Genomic DNA, 9,323 nt, shown 5'->3' with positions numbered 1-9,323 from the left:
CCAGTTCTGTATGCACAAATAAATCTTTAAAAAAAAAATACTTAAAAAAATACAGTAATAAAACAAAGTAATCGGAAATGGCCAGTTTTAAATATTTGGTGCTTAAAAACAATTTGTTTTCAAGCGGAATATACATTTATTGTGTTTGCATGTCTGAAGTCAACTTCCTGACCTTTTCGCATTATTCTTAATCAGCTATGAAATTAGTGAGACAAGGACATAGTGTACCTTTTGTAAAGACTTTTATTTTAAAGATTTCTTTATGTATACAGTACTGGGGTACAGGCTAGAGGTGCAGGGGCAGTGAGAACATTCACCAGAGACAGAGTGGGGAGCAGAACAGGCAGATCCATGAAGTACACTGTTGAAGGGAGCAATGGGCGGGTCAGGAGAGGTCCGCCACACAATGAGGGTCACCTCCTGGGCAGGGATTAAACTCATGCTGAAGTGGCTTTAACTTCTTAGTGCTGTGCTTTAACCTGCTGCACCACCAGGGAGGGCCAAGACTTTTTTTTTTTAAGATTTTATTTATTTATGCCCACAGAACTGGAGTCTAGGCCAGAGGTACAGGGATGGTGAGAGGCTTCACCAGAGACAGAGTGGGGAGCAGAACAGGCAGACTGAGGAAGTACAATGCTGAGGGGAGCAGCGGGCGGGTCAGGAGGGGTCTGCCATGCCAGGGCTGGGATGGGACTCACACTGAAGCAGCTGCAGCTAGCTTGCAGTGCTGAGCTTCAGCCTGCTGCGCCACCATGGAGGCCCCTTTTGTAAATACTTTTAAAGGAAATCCATAAATGGAAGAGCCCATTACACACCCTGTGGCACGGTTCATGTGTCTACTCCTGCACAATAGTGGTACTTCACAATTCCAGTTCTAATATGTCCAAGTCCATTTCTAATATGTAAGGATTCTTCACACAGATAACACGAATAATCATTTCTGATTTGTGTTGTATTATTCTATATAATTGTAGAAATATGTTAGTGTTGAGCTTCATGAATTAGCCATTTAAGGTCGGTTGAGTGCAGTAAGGTACAAACTGAGTTTTATTCGGTGTTTAGCCATTTCTTTCTACAAGATCTGAGTGTCGACATTCAGTGGTTTATAGAATTGGTCGCGTGCGTTTTAAAAATCGGAGCTACCCCTGAGAAATCCTGAAATCTGCAGTGGAGACGCGTGTTCCCGCTTCGAAGTGGGCGGCCCAGGCGCCAGGGGATGCAGCGGGCGGGCCTGCTCGCTGCCGGGGGTCGTGTTTGGGTCCCTGGGGCTGGGCTCCCGTCCAGGGCTGTAGGGATCGCCCGACCAGCCGTCAGGGCAGGATGGCGCCAGGCAGGCGCTGCGCTCAGAACGGCGGACGGACGGACCGAGAAGACGGGGACGCGCCTCCCCGGCCTGGGCCAGGCTTAGGCGCACAGGGGCGGCCACCGGGGCGCCTCGGGGACGGGGCGCCCTGACCGTGCATGGAGAGGGCCGCGGCCCCAGCGGTCAGGCCGTGCGCCCGGAAATCCCTTCCTCATTAGTCGCGGCAAGTGGGGGCCCCTGGGTGGCGCTGTCGGGGCGGTGCCGCGGGTCGGAGCCCCAGGGTGGTCTCTCCCAGTGTAAGACTAGACCTGCAGGCAGAGCAAGAAGCGTCTGGCTCGTCCAGCGCGGGGTGGGAGCGCCGCGCACACGCAGAAGCCACCGGGAGAAACGGGCCGTTTAAAACCCGCGCGGCGCGGGCGGCAGGTTCAGCTGGCGGCGCCCAGACCGCGTCAGTGTCCGGCGCCTGCTGCACCACACGTGGCCACCTCCGACACGGGGACGCAGTGCGGCCCGGCACAGCGAACCCGAGCAGTGTCCACGGCAGACGCGGCGGTGTCGTGCCAGGGCGGGGCCGCCGTTGGGGGCGGAAGCGCCGGGGCCGGAGCCCACCCGGCCGGGGAGTGGCCCCGGCTCCGTGGACCCGCCTGTGCTGCTCCCCAAGCTCTGGGGAGCCCTCTACCCCCCAGCTCGGGTGCGCCCCGCGGCGGCGGCGCCGCGGGGGCCGGGCTCGCGTCCTGCGCAGGCGGAGGTGACTGAGCGCCCGGCTCCCCGGACTGGGACGAGCTACCATGGACAGCGACGCGCCTGACGGGAACGCGCCGGTGTCGGCGGCGTCTGGGGGCCCGGAACGGCGGGGCGTCGCCGTCGCCCCCCCTCCCCCCGCGGCTTCGGTTGTGGCGCGGCGTTCCCGAGCTCCGTACGGTGGCGGCCGCGGCAAAACGCGCTTGCGGCGGGGGCAGCGCGGGTCGGCGCTCCGAGATGCCCACTTCCGGGTCTGACGCCGGCCCAGGCAGCCCTGAGGACTACATCACCCAGAAGGCTCCGCGGCGAGCGTTGCCTCACTGTCCAATGAGCTCTTGGAACAAAAGCGGCTCTGGTGCCGCCCACGGTGCCGAGGCGGGACTTCCGGCTCCCCCGTGGCGGCCATACTTGCTGTCCTCGTTTTTGTTCGGCGGTTAAGAAGCCGCGGAGCGACGGTCGGCGCCCAGGAGCGCGGCTGAGCGGACCCGAGCGTGCGCGTCCCTGCCGCGAGGCGGTCGTGTGTCGCGACGCCGCCCGCGCCCCGCAGAGACCGATGGCAGCGGCCGCGCCGAGGGCCCCGACTGAGGTACAGTTCGGCGCCCCCGGCGCGTCCGGACGGTTGGAGCTGGGGGCCGCCGGGTGAAAGAGACCGAGGACCGCGGTGCGGAGGTGGAGCGGCCCTGGCGGTCCTCGTCTGCTGGGACGTAGGGGCCCGCGGTAGCCCCGGTCCCTCGCCGGCCCTGCGCCCGCGCGTTGGGGTTGTTGCGTCCTCCCCATTTGGGCCTGGAGCGATGTGCAGGGTCCTGCGTCCCACCGGGGCTCACAGGGCGGCGTTTCCGTGGTCAGCAGCCCTGGACAGTCCAGTCAGCTGCCTCCTGCAGGAAGTGGGCTGAACCGGGTCTTGACGGTCCAGGGCAGCCCTCCGTGGCCTGGGGTTCCAGTCTGGCCCTCACCCTGCGCTGAGTCACTGCCCTGCAGACACACAGAGGGTCAACAACGGGTTATTTACGAGGGAAGGAGAAAGGAACGACGCAAGGAAAGAGATACAGTTGAGCCCGTGCGTCCCACCGGCTCCGCTGGCCCGGAGCCCCAACAGCACCCCGAGAGCTCATGGGGAGCCAAGCGATCAGCCTCGGCATTGGGAGTTTCGGGGTCTGGAATGGGGGTCGAGTCCAGAAAACCTGTTATCAGTAGAGTTCCTTCAGGACATCCTTTCCCCCTAACGATGCTGCTGCTCTTTGGGGTGCAACGCCCCTGTGTCCCAGTGTGGGGGTGTTCAGGCGAGAATGTGTTTGATGCATAAACTGCTATCCGTCTCCTCTGTGCAGGGTCAGGTGGCCTGTTTGTCCAGCCCTATAACCTAAGATGAGAATCCTGTTCTCAACAGTGAGGTGAAGATGAGGTGATTAAAACACAAGTAATGGGGGATGGCCAGAGAGATGCCATGATGTGGGACAGTCAAGTCTAGTGTGATCCTAGGCCTGTAGCTCTGGGACCCGGCGCTGGGAGTGACACCCACGTGGTGAGGGAAGGTGTCTGGTGACCCCAGAGCGTGAGATTCTACCAGACCTTGGCCACAGCAACATGAGTCTGTCAGGTCCACACCTACAATGCCTGATGGCCCACCTGCCCCTTTCAGTGCTGGCCCCGGCCTGTGAAGCCTGAGCCTGTGAGGACACAGGTGTCCACGGCACCCATGACAGTAGAGCCTGGTTTCTCCTCGGAGTTGGGTGGAAGGGCACAGGGTAGATGTGTGGGGTACCTGGCAGATGGTTTTGGGTACTTGAGTGGGTTTTTTTGTGGCTCATGTCTTCCTATCGTGGCAGGGCAGGGTGACCTTGGAAGACGTGACTGTGCACTTCTCCTGGGAGGAGTGGGATCTTCTCGATGAGGTGCAGAGATGCCTGTACCACGATGTGATGCTGGAGAACTTGCAGCTTATAAACTCCTTGGGTAAGGTCCTCTTGCCCCTTCTGTGCCCACCGAGACCCTCGTTCAGAGTTCAGCTCTGTCTGCTTTGTGGCGGGGGGGATGGGGGGGGCGAGGAGGGGCGGCCCATGGTGTGCTCAGATCTCTTGGCTGGTGCAGCCACTTGTCTGTCCTGTCTTTTACTTAATACTCACGTCACTAGGGTGCAGTATCTCTCCCAGCTGAGGGTGAATATGCCTGAAGCCAGCCACAGTGAGACTGGCACCGTGGGAACCCAGCCTGGGGAGCATGATGCCAGAGCTCTGGTCTCATTATTCCGAGGCCTGTTCTGACTGACAAGTAGCGGATGTCAGTGCCAACGTTGCACCTCTGTCCTGTCTCTGCCTCCCCTTTCTTGAGCTTTCTGGTGTGTTTCTACTTGAAGAAACCTTTCTTACGTTCAGCCTGTGTCAAGACCCCCATCTCTGAATTCCACATTTGATGGGTTGTTCTCATCCGTCCACCTCTTGTGCTGTTCATGTTGGCCCCTACGTGTTGTGTCTTCGGGGAGCAGATATCCTGAAGTGGCCAGCTCCCCTGCTGCAGCAGCTAGTTTTGGGTACACACCTGTCTCTGCGGCATCGGTGTGTCACTAGCAGACAGGTTCCTTTGAAGACTGATTTCAGAGATGGGAGTGAAGACGTAGTCTCTCCTTGCTGTGCCCATGGTTGTGTCCTCACTGTATGCATACCTCTCTGCGCTCTCTATAGCTCAGCGTGTGCCACGCTGCCCGCGCGCAGCCTCAGGCTGACTGTCTGCCCTGTTAATGATCTCAGGGTCTCGTGCCTGGGGTGCCTTAGACACTCACTTGGGCAGCAGCCGGCTCACCCACAAGGTCAGCGCGTGCTTTACTAGCTCTTGCTTTCAGGTTGTTCCCGTGAAGCAGAGGACGTGCAGACCATTTCTGGGCCCCAGCTTTCATGGGTCAGGACCCCAAAGGCAAGTATATGTTCACAGAAGACTCACTCCTCTGAAACGCGTGGCCCAGAGCTGAAAGACATTTTGCAGTGGAGTGACTATAAGCGGACACATTGTGGGCAGAAACCATACAGGATCGGGGCGTGTGAGAAGCAGCTGGACTTCAGTGCAAAATGTCTCCCGAAGCAGCACGTTGGGAAGAGCGTGGACAGCACCCCATTCGTGGACAACTGCAAAGTCAGTGTGTCGGGGAAGCCCTTGTCCTGTGGGGAGCTGGTAAGGGATTTCCTGGCCAGCTCCGGGTTTCTTCAGCAACAGGTCCTGCACACCAGGGAGAAGTCGAACAGAACTCAGTGTGGAACAGCTATTTCTGCGGGGAAGTCTCAAGGCAATGCTGGAAAGTACTCGAAAGACTTCAGTTACAAGCACACACTTGTGCATCGGCAGGGTGCCCTCACTAAGGAAAAATGCTACGTGTGCAGTGAATGCGGGAAGTCCTTCAGCAAGAGCTACAGCCTCAATGACCACTGGAGAGTTCACACTGGAGAAAAGCCTTACGAGTGTGGGGAATGTGGGAAGTCCTTTAGGCAAAGCTCCAGCCTCATTCAACATCGGCGAGTCCATACTGGAGCCAGGCCTCACGGATGTGATCAGTGTGGAAAATTGTTTAGCAACAAGTCCAACCTCATTAAACATCGGAGAATTCACACTGGAGAACGACCGTATGAGTGTAGCGAGTGTGGGAAGTCCTTCAGCGAAAGCTCTGCCCTTCTTCAGCATCGGAGTGTGCACACTGGGGAAAGGCCCTATGAGTGCAGCGAGTGTGGGAAGTTCTTCACCTACCACTCCAGCCTCATAAAACACCAGAGGGTCCACTCCGGGTCCAGGCCCTACGAGTGCGGTGAGTGTGGGAAGGCCTTCACTCAGAACTCCAGCCTCATTGAGCACCGCAGAGTGCATAGTGGAGAGAGGCCTTACAAATGCAGCGAATGTGGAAAGTCTTTTAGCCAGAGCTCCGCGCTGCTTCAGCATCGGCGAGTGCACACTGGGGAACGGCCTTACGAGTGCAGTGAGTGTGGCAAGTTCTTCACTTACAGCTCCAGTCTCTTAAAACACCAGCGAGTCCACTCCGGGTCCAGGCCCTACGAGTGCGGAGACTGCGGGAAGGCCTTCACTCAGAACTCCAGCCTCATCAAGCACAGGAGGATTCACACTGGGGAGAGGCCATATGAGTGCAGCGAGTGCCGGAAATCTTTCAGCCACAGCTCTAGTCTCCTTAAGCACCGCAGAGTTCACACTGGATGAGAGTTTTAACGAGTACAGTGAGTTGAGGCAGTGTTCACCTGCAGTGCAGACTTCAGTAACCACGATAGCGTCTACACTGGAGAAGGACTGAGTATCTGAATGTGGGACATGATCTGTGTACACCTCCAGATTCCTAAAACATCATAATGTTCACATTGAGTCTGATGGCCTTACGCGTGCAAGAGATGTGGGAATTATGTAACCAAAGTCCAGCTTTGCTGTACTCCAGAGAATGCATGGACGGCGGCCTCGTAAGTTCGGCGACTGTGAGAAAGCCTTAGCCAAAGCACTGGCCTCGGGTACCACAGATGTCAGGTTGGAGAAACCTCTCAGGCAGGTAAATAGTTTTTCTTCGCTAATAGCACTGCAGCTCCCATACAGAGGTGCCGCTTGCTCGTGTTGACTCTCAGCCACCTGAACGTCTGTGTGAGCCCAGGCATGTGGGAGCTGCAGTGCACTTTTTACTCTACCCAGGACTGATGTCAGATTGCCATCGCCGACCATCGTGTGACAGGAGCCGTTTACCTCTGCAGCCTGGCAGTACCCTCGGCCCCTTCACCCCATTGTGTCCAGAGAAACGCACCAGTGCTGTCTGTTGTGGAATGACCCCTGAGGAGCCTGAGCACACATGTCTTTCCCCCATCTTTCCCCTTTCTGATGCGCTACCAGTATTGTCCCAGAGGAACCTGTTGGTCTCTTTTAAAAAAAAAAAAGACGTTCAAGTTTTCTGGGATATCATTGGTCTCACGAGATTGTAGTGATGGAAATTTCCAGCCACAAAGACACCTCCCCATAACAATCTGCCTCGTCACCTGTTTGTACAATAATAAATGTCTTATTTAAACCAGCATCCATCTTGGGGGTTCTGTCTAAATGGGGTAGTTTGAGATTAACTGAATTTGGTACGTGACAGGTATTAGCTTTGATTGGGAACCCCAGCTTTGTGCCCCGGAGGAGACAGTATGATCACAGAATATTCCTCCTTGGCTTTGGCCTGGTTGGCATTGTGGCTCAAGCGCCAAGGAAAAACTGCAGGACTCTGCGGGCCTGACTTAACCTGGGGGAATGCGTCGCTGTTGCACGTTTTCATGGTTCAGACTGAGGAGGGGGTGGTGGTGATAACCTTCAGTGCTTCTGCAAGAAACTTGAACCCATTCTCTTACGTAGGAGACACTAGCTCACACTTGGCGTTAGTGAGGGAAAGTCTGTTCCCAAGTCCTACAGGGGAGCCCTGGGCCTGTTGTCCTGAGCTCTGTAGCATCACCGGTTTTAGGTTGCTGGGTAGAAAGGAATCGTCGTTACAGGTTGACAGAGTGGAGGTGGTCGCCCAGTTTGTTTGGAAAGCGCCTCTGTACCAGCCTGCTGGGCTGGTGTGTACACACCGGGAGGGCCTCAGTGTTTCTGTACCTGTGAGTCCTTCACCGTGTCTCAGCGCCCAGCAGGCTGGTTGTGTACCTGAGGGTGATGTGAGAGAAAGTAAATGCTTTTGGAGTCGTCTGCGCCTTTGGGATGTTCACCTACAGCAGGAAAACAACAGAGGAAGCCCGCGTGCAGTGTTCCCTGTCGAGTGGGAACAGCCATTACTGCTCAGCCCCCGCGGCTGCCATGGAGGGGGTGTCCCGCCCCTCAAGATCAGATGGCAGAGTCAGTAACCACCGCCGGTTTGATATCCTAGAGCAGAAAACCCTGACTTTTAACATCAGTCACAAATGCACGCTCTTCATGCTTCAGTGTGCGACTTGACATTTGTTGACATTCATAAAAACCAGTAAGCCCACCACACTGTCACAGTAATAAACCTTTGTGTTATTCTTACACTTGCTGCATCCTTTAACAATTCCTGCTCCTTGGGCCCCTGAACAGCTTTGCCTCACAACTGGTTTGTGTTTCTGGAATGCTGATCGCAGCCTTAAAGTAGTCTCTCTTGGATGCCCTCAGGTGATGGGTGCCCTCAGGTGACGTATTCTGAAAGCCTCCTGCTTCCCTGAGTATCACACTCCCACTGAGCATGGTTAGGCCTCTCTGTTTTGACCTGTGCAGGGCTGTGGCCCACCCACAGAGTCCCACCCACCTCCCTGCTGTTTCAAGGTATAAGTGTGCAACAGCCCTGGGGAGGTGTGCGTGCCAAAGCGTATAAAGGATCAAAGCTCACACATTGAAGTCCTCCACAACGGTGATGATATCACCGTTTAGGTCCTTTTGGAGGTACCTAAATTAGGAGAGTGGAACCCCCCATAAATGAAACAGAAGAGGCCCCAAAACCCCTCGTGCCTATCTTGAGACATATTTGAAGTCAGCCCTCACCTGCCCCTGGGGAGCGCGCTGACGCCCATTCCCAGAAGCAGGTTTCTGCCTGGGAAACCTATCCGGGGCGTTGGCGAGAGCCCGAAAGGGCCGAGACTCATCCTGTTTCTTGTTAAGGCTGTTTTCAAAATTCACATACAAAAGGGTCAATGATCGTTGTCACACCTGAGCGCTTCCCTCCCCCCAGAATGCCTCTGGTATGTGGCTGTTCATTATTATTATTTTCTTGCCTGGTCCATTATACTCCTGCTATGAGCGAAACCATCCGGTATTTTTCTTTCTCTTTCTGGCTTATCTCACTAAGCATGATCTTTTCCAGCTCCAAGTTGCTGCAAAAGACATGCGTTTCTCTTTTTGGTTGCTGAGTAATATTCCATTGTGTATATGGACCACATCTTTTGAATCCAGTCATCCACTTTTGGGCATTTGGGCTGCTTCCATGTCTTTCCAATTGTAAATAAAGCAGCAATAAACATGGGCAACCCCGTTTTCTGAAGTCCGGGGGGTGGGGGGCGGTACACACAGCTGGCAGGCTCTCTGTCCTTCCTTCGGAGATGGTCGCCTGGCGATCCCGGCGCCTCAGAGGCGGCTCTGGCCAGGCCCCGCCCCAGTCAGGGACGGCGTTTCCCAGAGCGCCCCGCGCCTCGGCGGGCCACCGCGGACTACATTACCCAGCAGGCGTCGCGCCGGGCGGCAGCGGGGTCGTCCAACGAGCGCCGCAGAGGGCCCGTTGGGGCGGGACTGCCGTCTCCGCCGCGGCGCCCCCGCTGGCGCAGCCCTGGGG

General features: G+C 56.3%; 1 protein-coding gene across 4 annotated transcripts in view; it reads left to right on the top strand.

The window, feature by feature from the left end:
• The window catches only part of LOC101621621 (zinc finger protein 154-like), a 12,963-nt gene extending 5,129 nt beyond the window's left edge, over positions 1 to 7,834 (top strand). For 2 of the 4 annotated variants that reach the window (XM_012734698.1, XM_012734695.1), the window contains 2 exons: positions 3,871 to 3,997; positions 4,881 to 7,834. In XM_012734698.1, coding sequence (XP_012590152.1) covers positions 3,964 to 3,997; positions 4,881 to 6,235 — 1,389 coding nt within the window. In that variant the 5' untranslated portion in view covers positions 3,871 to 3,963 and the 3' untranslated portion in view covers positions 6,236 to 7,834. Of the gene's footprint in view, positions 1 to 2,500; positions 2,631 to 3,372; positions 3,447 to 3,870; positions 3,998 to 4,880 lie in introns of those variants that run through there. The other 2 variants (XM_012734697.1, XM_012734696.1) reach the window with 2 other exon arrangements.
• Positions 7,835 to 9,323: the final 1,489 nt, after the last annotated feature.

This window comes from Condylura cristata, unplaced genomic scaffold (assembly GCF_000260355.1).
Source record: "Condylura cristata isolate star-nosed mole 26May11 unplaced genomic scaffold, ConCri1.0 scaffold00066, whole genome shotgun sequence".
NCBI lineage: Eukaryota > Metazoa > Chordata > Mammalia > Eulipotyphla > Talpidae > Condylura > Condylura cristata.
The sequence above is the reverse complement of the archived record's forward strand: the minus strand, read 5'-3'. Positions and strand labels throughout refer to the sequence as shown.